General features: G+C 41.8%; 1 protein-coding gene across 4 annotated transcripts in view; it reads left to right on the top strand.

Annotated features, from left to right (window-relative positions):
- Positions 1-3,393, top strand: part of LOC105940875 (SLAM family member 7) — a 31,137-nt gene extending 27,744 nt beyond the window's left edge. For all 4 annotated transcript variants that reach the window (XM_076885303.1, XM_076885302.1, XM_024802880.2 and 1 more), the window contains 2 exons: positions 63-124; positions 579-3,393. In XM_076885303.1, coding sequence (XP_076741418.1) covers positions 63-124; positions 579-692 — 176 coding nt within the window. In that variant the 3' untranslated portion in view covers positions 693-3,393. The remainder of the gene's footprint in view (positions 1-62; positions 125-578) is intronic.
- The last annotated feature ends 9,164 nt before the right edge of the window (positions 3,394-12,557 follow it).

Raw genomic sequence — 12,557 nt, forward strand, 5'->3', positions numbered from 1 at the left:
GTCAGTTTGTGCTTTTAAAGTGTGTCAGTTTAAATTTAACTTCAGCTTTGTATGTTTTGCAGGCTCCGCAGGCACACAGGAAGAGGTCCAATATAGTGAAATACAAATAAGCAACAACAGACAGGTTGGTGACGTTTCACTGAGAAACTCTATCATTAGCAGCTCTGTCTCCAGGGCAGATGTCATCATGTGTCTGTTAGCAAACATGCTGTGTTTGTTCTCACCAGTTCCTGGAAACTGAATGCAAATAGCACCTGCAGCACACAAAGGCTCAGGTGTGCACAGGTCATCTGCCAATCAGAAGGCTGGTGGTTCAATCCCTGAGTGTGTGTGTGCGTCTGCGTTGTTCGCCTGACATGAACATTTTGCAGAAATCCTTCTTTTTCCAAGGAAAATAAAACGATAACCTTGAAGCTCATTTCCTGCCATTTATCGAGTCATGCTCAGTAGCCCTGTTTACATCAGCAGGATGGACTCTGATAACAGGAACGCCCTGACGCTGTTACAGGAACAGCAGTATCTATTTCATCTCTTCCACTTTACTCTGTTATCTGATGCCTCTACTTTCTCCTCTCCAGGGAGAAAATATACCAGAGTCCTCAACAACGATCTGCCACACCAGCCTGACCACAGTATACGATAAGCTGGAGGCCCATCGCATGATCACGGACAACCATGCTGAAAATACCTGAGACCACGCGAGAAATTCCCAACCGAGAGTTTCCAGAAAGAAAATTTTCAGGTTATTGTTTTTTGACTGAATTAGTTGCTTTCGTTTTATTTACATTATTTCATTTATTTTACGAACTGCATGTGCCTCTGTGTCAGCCTGTTAGATTTCTGTTATTGAGTCTCACATTTCAGTTGAATTCACAGCAAAGCTTGTTTTCACTTCCTGCAGCTAATAAAAAGTCTGTGCATGAAGGAATTTGGGAAATGAGTCAATGATTTAAAAACAACTAACACACTCAGCTCAGGTACAGCTGAACTGGTTTCATAGTTAAAGCTGTCGACTGAATGCAGCGAAGCAGCCACGATGTCCAAACATCGGCTTTGTGTGAAAGAGATCAACCGAGTTCCACTTTTGAGTTACACAATTTTGTACCACAAGACGTGCAGCGAGTCAGTCTTGTTTTCTCCATCCAGTGTTAAAATGATCTTCCTTGTTCAGCCCAGACTGTGCAGGCTGGTGGTGGCATCTCACCCGGACTGTTGGCTGATACTTTTGGTGATTTATGTTCAGACTGGTTCCAACAACATTTCATCCTTCATGTGTTCTGTCTTGTTCTCCCACTCTTGGTTTTCTGTGTCTGTGTGTTTCCTTGGAAATATCATAACCTCATTTTGTAAATAAACCTGTTCAAACCTTTCCATTGCTCAGCATGTGGGTCCTTCCTTCTGCCTGCAGACTAGTGTTACCTGTTGCTTGTCAGGTGATACTCCCTCTAACCCGGATGCTCCCATTGGTCCAGAGCCGTCCTCTGGTTCTCAGCAGCAGTGTGGACCAACATCACCTGGAACCTCTGTTACAAAAAGACTTTTTTGTGTAATGATCAGTGTTGGGAAGGTTACTTTTAACATGAATTCCATTACAGATTACATGCCCCAAAATGTATTTTGTAACGTATTCTGTTACGTTACTCAATGAGAGTAACGTATTCTGAATACTTTGGATTACTTAATATATTATCATCCTTTTTACAACTACATGAATGTGATTTATTACTGAAGGTTACTCTCCACACCAACACCAGCTAGATGTTTGAATCTTAATATAAATGAGTAACAGTAGGTGGACATTAGGTAAGGCTGCACTTTTTGCATCGATCTCGTGTAGAAAACTATTCCTCGCGTATATAAAACAGGTCCGCGGCTCTGAACCGTAGTAAAGGACCTCTGGCTGATACGTCGGGTTCGTGTCGGCTCGTAGCTGAAAACTAGCTTTACTTTGTTGTCTGGGTCAAGTTTGCTAGCAGAGACAGAGAGAGGCGTTGAAAGGCTGCTGCAACAGAACTTATTGTTTCAGAGGAAAACAGGAACACAGTCGAGTCTTAATAGCTTACTCACAGCTGTGCTCGTCAGGCTCTGTTTGGCTGCAGTGGTTATTATTATATTTACATGCTTCATACATGCGATGCCTGTAACACTCTGCCTATTGCCTTCATATTAAATCTTTTTTTGAATAATAATTTTTTTAAATATTCCTTCGCGTCATTATGCGGCTGCAAGTAGAGGTGACATGAGCCGTGACGTTCAGACACGGCATTAGAGCCTCGCGTGTTTTGTTTGGGTTTCCACCGGCGTGGACTTACAGAAAATAGAGAGGGGACAGCCGAACGTATGAAACAGGAAAATACCGCCGTGTAATCCATTTATTTTAACAAAGTTACTGTATTCTAAGTACCACCTTTTTAAACGGTAACTGTAACTGAATACAGTTACTCATATTTTGTATTTTAAATATCTAACGGCGGTACATGTACTCCATTACTTCCCAACACTGGTAATAACCATATTCAACATTACAAGGACACTCAGCAGCAACAGGTCCAACCAGGTCGGGTCCAAGCAGCTCTGCAGCCGTCTTCTCAACAGCCAACTCTCTGCACCTCATATGTCCTCGCCAGCTGACTGTAATACTGCTGAATACTGAAATGTCTGATCTTAATCAGAGATCCGTCCATCTGTCAATCAGACCCTCTTTTCTGCTGACTCAGTTAAAGAAGCTTACACCTCACCTCTGGTATCTGTTGGTCTCTCAGCTATAGTAACTGCACTCGTGCATAATCCAGGGATTCAGCAGCTTTTGTCCTGCGTCCAGTTTGTTTGAAATCCTGGTGGAAACGGTGGCTTCTGATGTTCATGCTCACCTCTCTGCCAATAACCTTCATGAACAATAACATGTGGTTTCCACCTCCTCACAGCAACAGCCTCGGTAAATGTCCACACCCAGTTCATTCTCTGAACTCACACCCAAGGATCTGACCTGGAGTCTGTTCTGTTTATTATTTATCTACTTCTTATTGGTCAAATCTTCCCCTTAATATCAGTTCAGCATCATTATCATTATTATCATTATTAATTAATTAATATTTGCTGGTTTTATACGTTTTAAGCTTTGGTTTCTGTCCTGTGGAGCTAAACGTGATCACTGATGTTCAACAACATTTATTAGTTTATAAAGTCCTAATCCATAACACACCCGTCCCTGTGTGATGTCACTGTTACTTTAGTAGTGTGTGACAGCTAATGTTTTTTCTTCTGCCCACATATTCTGTGATATTCTGCAAACGTGTAATTAACATGTAACTAAAGGCACATTAATCTGTCATTTTTAACAATGAAGTTATTTATATTTGCATGCCAATAAAGACTGAACTTATCAGACTGTTATGGAGAAGTTGGTATTACTGATAACGCTGCTACAGACACTGAGTGCTGCTGGAAACTAAAAGAACGTTTTTGTGGTGGACTCTTAACCTCAGAGGTCAGTAAAACAGGAAGTGAGCTTGTTTACCAGACACCAAATGACTTGTAAATTAGGTTCGAGCATTTTGACGCTGGTTAGGTAGCAGTGCACATGGTTCTGGTCTCGTCCTCTACATCCTGCTGGAGGGGGGACAGCGACTTTCCCCTTAAAGTCTTCAAACAGCTGATATCCAGGGGAGGAATCACTGGGTGAAGCGTGAGTTGCTGTGGGTGTGATCGGATCACGAGTGACACACTAATGAGGAATGCACAGAAACAACAACTCTGAATTATTTATGAACAGCTGAGCACAGACGGGGAGAGGCCGAGTTTATTCTGTAAGGCTGCAGATATCAGGCTGTAAATGTCCTTATTTCTACTGGATATTCTAACATGCTGCTCTGCAGACTTTACCTGTCCTGTCAGATCATGTTTCACCTGGAAAACTGAGAACAGGAAGTGTGGAGTTTGTTTTCAGCTACTTTATTAAATCCAAACTCCTCTCAGCCGCCGTCAGTGTTACAGGTCATGAGCTGATGGCAGGAGGCACAGTCGATGGGATATGATCACCGACGAGGACAGGATGTGATGCACAGGCTCTCCCGGTTCATGGGGAATGTTTTGAACAATTTTCTTTGTTCTAATGTTTTTCACCATTTCAGCACACATGCAGACGTGATGTCTGGCTTCAGATGTGAGAGTCAGTTAAAGATTATGTGAAGGTCGGGCTGTAACTGTTCATGTGTTACTATTTATGACTCTAATAGCTGATCTGTCTCAGTGACGTATGTTTGGTTTTTGGAATCACGTATAAAAAAGTGTAAAACTGAGTCTGAGTGAAAACATGAAGGTCAGAGAACATTTCCTCCAGATTAATGTCACAGTTTACAAACCAAAGATATGAGAGGCAGCGACGTTTGTGCAGGTTAAACACTGTGAAATGTGTGTTTACAGGGAGCACACGTGACAGCGCTACAAATATACAGCAAGGCAATCAGAGAAGATGGAGACAAGTAACCACCAAAATAACAGTTATAATAGAAGTGAAAGAAAACAGGAAGGTGAGAATGTAAACAGTAAACAAAGTAATAATCAGCCTTTGAAGATTCAATAAGAAACAGGAGAGAAACACTTTGTGCGACAGCTTCATAGAGAGAGAACATGGAAACACAGCGAGGCAGCCAGAATAAGCACCAGACCTCCACCTCCCCGGCTCTTTCTTTGTCTCTTGCAGGGTTATTAACTTTCAAGAATGTACCACACCATACACAATTCCCTCTGCAACCCACCCACAGACCCACAGACCCTCATTATGGTGTGGAGGGGGCTTCACAGACCTGCACACTCACATTCCAACTGTTATGAATCACATTTGGGGTCGCTGTAGCTCAGGTGGCAGAGCAGGTCAGCCACTAATCAGAAGGTCGGTGGTTCGATCCCAGGCTGCCTCCTGGCTGCATGCCAAATATCCTTGGGCAAGATACTAACCCCGTGTTTGCCTACTGGTGGTGGTCAGAGGGCCCGGTGGCGCCAGTGTCCGGCAGCCTCACCTCTGTCAGTGCGCCCCTGTGGCTACAATGTAGCTTGCTATTGCCAGTGTGTGTGTGTGAATGACTGAATGTAGTGTAAAGTGCTTTGGGGTCCTTAAGGACTAGAAAAGCGCTATACAAATGCAGGCCATTTACATCTGTTTGTCACGCAGCTGAAAAGAAACTCTGACTTACAAACACTTGTAATGCTTTTATTTAACCGAACCTCTGCGCAGAGGGAGATCCTGCAATTGTAACCAGCAGATCTGAGGGGCAGCCCCTCCCTCAGTCCTACACAGATACACATTCAGCCTCACCCTTCGGGGGAGGGCCCGCCTGAGCTTTAAAACATGCTATAAAACCGTGGGGATTCCCTTATATGGCAACAACAGCAACTCATGGCCAGAGTGGTGTGTGTAGCGGTTTTTGATAAGGGCAACATGGGCGGATGCCCAGGGCGACATCGTGCTGGGGTGTCTGTATGGTACCAGTCTGTGCTGATACTTGAGTGTGTGTGTGTGTGTGTGTGTGTGTGTGTGTGTTGCATAAGCATGTGCAGTGTGGATGCTGGGCACATGATTAGTAATGAAAAAAAACATTCATGTAACCAACATCTTACTGAAACATTGTATCCTCATGACTTGCATCTACTTTTACTCTATTCTGTGCACATCTGTCCACCCCCAGCTGTGGCTTCCTCTTTCCTTCTATGACAGGCAGTTTGACGGAGTTTCTATACAGCTGGGTGGGTGCTATGATGTTACTGATAGTGAACTTTATTTTATTCATAAGGTTAGTTAGTAGAGTTGCCAACGGCTCCTTAAAAAAATGGAATGGTCCCTCATTCAGAGAAAATATTACACGTTTCGTATTGAGCTGAGAAGAGACGCAGTTTGTCCCGGACTTTAGCTAGAATGGAAAAAAGACACAAAGCTGGATTTATTCTGTCTTTATGCTGCACAGCTGCCTCTTCTTCTCTCATTCTCTCCCCCTCCCTCTCCTGTTGCTACTTCAATCATGAAACTGATCAATGATCAGCTGATCGGCTTTTCTCTCTTGTTTGTTTATCGCCCACTTTGCGCCAGAAAGAGGAAACCAGCAGATGTTGCGCTAAACAACAGCAGCACGTTTAAGCTTGATCAGCTGTTGTTAGAATTTATTTAATATTACTTTCTAGTATCAGCTGATGTTTGCTGGAGCCACAGCTGTAAAGCTGCTGGTCATGATATCGGTTTGGATATGTGGTGAGAGGGAAACATGAAGATGAAACCAGGAGATGTCCTTACTGGATCATCAGAGCTGAACAGGTGATGGAGAAACAGGTTTACCTTTTAGGTGACATGAATGAGTTGAAGTTATCAACTGTTTCTGAGAGATAAATAACACCAGGATCCTTTTTTATGTAGCTGACAGCTGGTAACTGTGCAGGGGCGGGTCTAGCAAAGTTTTGCCAGGGGGCATGTAGGGCATTAACAGGGAGAGGAGGGCATAAAGAAATACTTTTCTTTCTTATTCTCATTTAAAATACCTAGTTTTTATTAAATAATTATCTAAATCTTACAACCAAAGTTTTTATCTGACGTAAAATGTATAGAAATCATACATATACCAACAAGACTGTACATCACTGTCACAACAGCATTTGTTTTCAGTCAAAATCTTTATGGCTTTACTACCTGGTGGGTCGGTCTGTAGTAAAAATGCCCAATTTTTTTGTCCCAGTCCAGCCCTGCAGGTTAATACTGGCAGTGTCACCATGCCAGCTGACTGTATTTCATCATCAGCCAGTGTTGTTCTTGATCAATATTACCAAAGTTTACCATAAGGCAGCATAGAAAGTATTTACTTGCTTTCAGGTTTTATTCAAATGTTAGTCTTTTCAGTTGTTTCTCCACTTTTTTCCTGTTTCAAAATCAAACACCAGTTTGTGAGAAGATTATCTTCTTTTTTTAACAGGCAGAGAAAGTTTTGCATTGGCTAATTTGTCAATTGTTTGTTACAAATGTTCGTATTTTAATTTTCAAAAATGTTTTTGCCCAAAACATATGTGCACTATATGTCAGTAAAAATACTATGCAAATATTGCTGTCCTTGACTGCTGAGTAAACACTGACAAAGCACTGATTGTATCTCTTGTACTTTATCAACGCAGTATCTAAAAACTTTGCACCGTAGTGGTTAAAATCTCATTATAATAAGAGTTAAAAGTGCATTTGGTTATTAGGTTTATAGGATTATTGAATTATGGTTAACGGTTGGTAGAATTTTTTTTTAAAACATTATCTGCCAATTAAATCTGCCACCCTTCTCCAAATCTGTGCCCCTACCTGGCCCCCCCAACAAAAATTTTCTAGACACGCCACTGCCCCCCCCTGACAATAAATTCCTCTCTCTCCACAATTACACACACCCAGGCAAACAGCTAAACCAACCTAAAACACAAACACACACCCAGATTCTTTCCTTTCCTCTGGTCTACAGCTGCACCCTACCATCTAAACAAACGTCAGCACATTTTATTCTAGTCACTGTTTTCTTGTACTGGGATTCAAACCCACAGCCTTTTGAATCATGTTCCTGTGCATCTCTTACTAAAACGTGCTCACATAAAATCTGTTAAACAGTCTTTTCTTTGCTTTTATTCATTGTTTTGGTGTAAAACTTGTCACCAGTGAGACGCTTCTGCCCCCTGGTGGTGCTGTGTGGTCATTGCATTGATGTGCTCTCTCTTTACATTTACTTCATAATAAACTGTTGTTATGATTTAGTGAATTTAATTGAAGAATGTATTTAAAAACTAAAACATCACAGAGCTTCATTGACTGAGATCAGTAAGACGAGTGGGCATGTTCATTAAAAACAGAAGCCAGATGTTAATAACTCACTGTCTGTGGGGTCTTTCTTGGTTGAGGCGCTTTCAGAATCAGAATCAGAATCAGAATGGGTTTTATTGCCAAATGTTGAGCAGGTTTACAACATTAGGAAATTGCTGCGGTGCTTCAGTGCAAACATACTGTCATAAATTGCGCTTAAATAGACATGAAAAAAATAAAAGTAAGAATAAGAATTAAAAGTGCTACGTAGAAAGATATATACAACAAGATATATACAACTTTTATGTCCCATCTGCCTCCTTCCTGTCAGCCTCTTTGTTCCTTCCACATGTGCCCTTTAGCAACGACACACCTGGTCTCGTCAACACTTCCATTATTCACTGGCTTTGGTTCCCACTCGTCCTCAGATCTCTGTGCCAGTCTTGTTGTCCTCAGTGACTTCATCCTTTGACTCATGTTCTGTTTTGTCTTCAGCCCTGCCAGCCTACTGAAACGCTCCTGCTCTCTCTTCCTGCACCCTGAGGTCATAATAATGAGTTTTCAATGCGCTAACAAAGGTTTATTGTGTGGTGTCTCCTTTAATGCCAGTCTGCGTATTATCAGCTATCAGTATTTAGCTGCTGTGTCACGGATGGAGCTGAGCAGGATCAGTGCTGCTGGGTGAAATGATTTCCCACAGTTATCTTAAAAACTGAGTTTTCTAGGCCTGTTTCTCTGGAATGGGCGGGGACTAAAATAACAAAAACATCAACATACAGAAAAATATCAGCTCAGGATTTCACAAAAGTACAATAAAATCACAAGTTTCTTTCTCACAGACTGAGTGCAGTACAAAACTTCACCGACTTCAAAGCTGCTTCCAGGTTCATTTTTAGAGATGAGCACAGGGACGAGCTAATCATTTTCTTACTAGGCAGCAGTACAAACCCCTGCATCATCATCATCATCATCATCCCAACAAAGTGACCCCGGCTGTGTTCTCTGTATATTCAAACTCTTGATCTTATGCAGCTCCTGTAACTGCTGAAACGTTTCTCTTTCCTGTGATCTAACAGATCCTCCTGTACTGCACATCATCACATCAGAGCGAGCTCTGCCCAGTCTCACATGCTGTGGCCTGTCTCACAGGTTCTTAGTATCCAGTGGGCTGATTATGTAGCGCCTCCCTCAGTAGAAGCTGTGAAATGTTGTTTGTCATTAGTTGTTCTTATGGATTAAACAGTGTTTGTTCATCTCCAAGCTTCATTACTCAAAGCTGGCTTTTAGTTTGAATTCAGGTCTCAATGTCTCGTTGTGTAAACTTGTAGAACATCTGACTAGTATTTCATTAATGCTGGTTTCCTTTACCTGTTCAAAGTAGCACACTGCGCACGCACACAGTGAGAACATGTCTAACGCTGGACACCAGCAGCTGACTTCCAGTGAAAGCTTTGGCTAATATCATCTTCACTGATACACAAATGCCAAGTAAGTCATCAACAAAAAGTCGATCCATGACCAGTGCAGTTACACCGACTTTAATAAATGTGTTACGGCCCTAGCCTCTCTCTCTCTCCTGAGGGTGCCTGTGTGGGCGTGTCCCACTACCTCCTGCCTGAGATGCCACCTTTCCCTCCGGCGCAGCTGACTCCCATCAGCAATTAAGGGTATTTAAGCCCAGAGCAGGGTGAGCTCTGGGCCAGAGTGCCATTTTGTGTGGGTACAGCTAGTGAGCTGCGTTTTCATTTTGACTTTTTGCTTTATTTGACCTACGCCTGACTTTTGTTTGTGTTTCCTTTATGGTGATAGCGGCTTGTCCGTCTCTTTTAGTTGAACTTCTTCAATAAAATTGTTTTATTTTATTGTTTCGCCTCCTTGACTCCTTTTTCTGACCCGGTCACTTTTGTTACTTCCCCCTCCCCGCCTAAGCTTGGCTTTAATGCACCACCTAAGGGGCTTTCGCAGAGCTTTTCCCACCGCTGAAAAGAACCTGGAAATTTTGGATTTCTTTGGAGGACTGGGGATGACTCCCAGGCTGATTTTTAGATGCCTTATCACAGCCTCATCAAAAGATGAATTACTTTCCATCGCAGCATGTAAGACCCGTTCTGGGGAGCCAAACTCCCTGATGAGGGATTTGGCTATTTTCTTCATGAACTGTTTCTGGTCATTGATGAGACTCGTGGTGGACTCTGTGCTGCTGAGTTCAGGCTTGATCAGGTCTCTCAGACGGTTGATGGCCACGTCTAGTTCTGCTGACAGAGACACAGACTGTTTGGTCTCAGATTTAGATTTTATAAGAACGCTCGCGAAGAGGAAGAAGGCGAGGTCATCGGACAATTTCTCAACCTTGGAAGATGGCACTGACACAGAACCATTCTCTGACATTTTAGAGGAAACACCTGCAGAGCATTTTCCTGGATTCTCTGCAGGTGCAATGCCAGATTTTGGCGTTGCAGGTGACTTTTCAGATGATATTACATCTGTGGGATGATTATTGGTCATTTCTTCTCTAATGATTAAAATTTTATTTGTGAAGAAGTTCATGAAGTCATTACTAGTTAACGTTAAAGGGATGGTTGGCTCAACAGAGCTCTGACTGTTTGTCAGCCTGGCTACAGTGCTGAAGAGAAACCTGGGGTTGTTCTTATTTTCTTCAATCAGTGATGAATAGTAAGATGTTCTGGCTTTGTGGAGGGCTTTCTTATAAAGCAGCAAACTATTTCTCCAGGCTAAATGATGATCCTCTAAATTTGTGACACGCCATTTCCTCTCCAGCTTACGAGTCATCTGCTTTAGGCTACGTGTTTGAGAATTATACCACGGAGTCAGGTACTTCTGATTAGAGACCTTAGTTTTCACTGGAGCTACAGTATCCAGAGTCGTACGTAGTGAGGAGGTGAAATTATTAACAATATGATCGACCTCTGTTGGGGTAGCGTTCAGATAGCTGCTCTATGTTGGTACAGTGCATTGAAGATGATAACAGTGGGTGGATTATATTCTTAAACTTAGTTACAGCGCTTTCAGAAAGACATCTACTTTGATAAAGTCTACTCTTCACCGCTGTGTAATCAATTATTGTAAATGTAAATGTTATCAGGAAATGATCAGACAGCAGAGGGTTTTCAGGAAACACTGTTAAATGTTCAGTTTCTCTGCCATATGTTAAAACAAGATCTAGAGTGTGATTAAAGTGGTGGGTGGGTTCTTTTACATTTTGAGAGAAGCCAATTGAGTCTAATAACAGATGGACAGATGTTTCAGTGTGATCAGAACAAAAGCTGCCGCTGACATCAACGTTCTCTTTGAAGCCTTTCTGGATTTAGATTTTAACCGAATTAATGTAAAGGAAATTTCTTTAACGTGATCAAATATCAGTTGGGAAGAGCCAGACCTTTGTCCAGTTTGTGTTGTCTACGAACTTTCCCCAGTATGAGATGATATGAGGAGTCGCTACAGTTTCCCGTTGAAATAAGACTCTGATTGATTTATTGTTATTTCTGGAAATCTGTGTGTGACTCTGTCTGTGCACGTTTGTGTTTATTTTTTCTCATTCTTTTCTATTTCTGTTCAAGTTCGGCACTGTTGTATATTTGAATTGTTTCATTGTTATTTTTACAGTTTGCACCTTTGATCCAGACATTTCGTCCCACTCTATACTTGAGTGTGTATTGCTTGGTTAGATTGTTAGAGAAGCGTATTTTGCCTGCAGCCGTATCTGATGGTGATAATAAGACCACTGCTGAGGGTTTGGATTGGGACGTGACCAGAACAGCACAAACTTGAGCATAATCCCCAGGCGGGATATTAAGAAACCGGTATTCCATAAAGAGGGATTTGTGTCTGTATAAAGTGTCCATGAGAGTCCGTGACAAAAAGGTTCGGCAATGAAAAGCAGAAATTTTAATTGGGATTTGATTAATGCCAAAAAAGTTTAAAGCGCCTAGTTTAGAGATCACATGGAGGAGAAAAACATTCCAGGTGCAGTTGGGATATTTTTGTCAATATTTTAGCCAATTAATCTTAGATGTATTGTTTAAAGTGCTAAGAACAGGTTTCCTTAAATACTGAGTCGCATTTCTCCACACAAAGTTACAGAGCACCTTGTCGATGTTGTTTGAAGGATTTTTCTCCACACGGAGCGACGCTTTGGCGATCAGAACTCTTCCTCCTCTTCCTCAGAGATCTCTCAGGAGACACTGTTTAGTCTGCGTTGGGTTTTCTGAATGATAGCTTCCAGATTTAAGGATGTCGTAGCCATACGTTCACACCTGTTAATATTCAGATCTCAGGTCCAGGGAACAATTTTACTGAATCCAAAGCGGCAGAGATTTGGTTTTCGTTCTTCAGAAAAAAAGAGCGATGATTAGATTTCTGTCCAGCAGAGAAATACCTCGAGGTTTACTCGACCTAATATGGTCTGCTGAAAGTTGGGCGACCAGTAAAAAGAGGTACAGAGATACGGAGCACCAGGAGTGACAAAATGAATTAATGAATTGTGTCAATAATTAATTAAAATTTGAAATAAATAAATGAATGGTCATTTAATTACTTCTCAAAATATGTTTCATTAATTAATTAATTAAACATTTCATCAATTATTTAATGGTGTATTACATTACTTCATTTAGTCACTCCTGGCCCTCCGTATGTCTGTGTCAAACAGCTAACGCACTTTTATCCATGTTTGTGCGACCTGCCTTAAAGTTCTGCTCATTTCCGGCTCTCTGCTTCATTCTTGGAC

Source organism: Maylandia zebra, linkage group LG6, assembly GCF_041146795.1.
Source record: "Maylandia zebra isolate NMK-2024a linkage group LG6, Mzebra_GT3a, whole genome shotgun sequence".
In the NCBI taxonomy this organism is placed as follows: domain Eukaryota; kingdom Metazoa; phylum Chordata; class Actinopteri; order Cichliformes; family Cichlidae; genus Maylandia; species Maylandia zebra.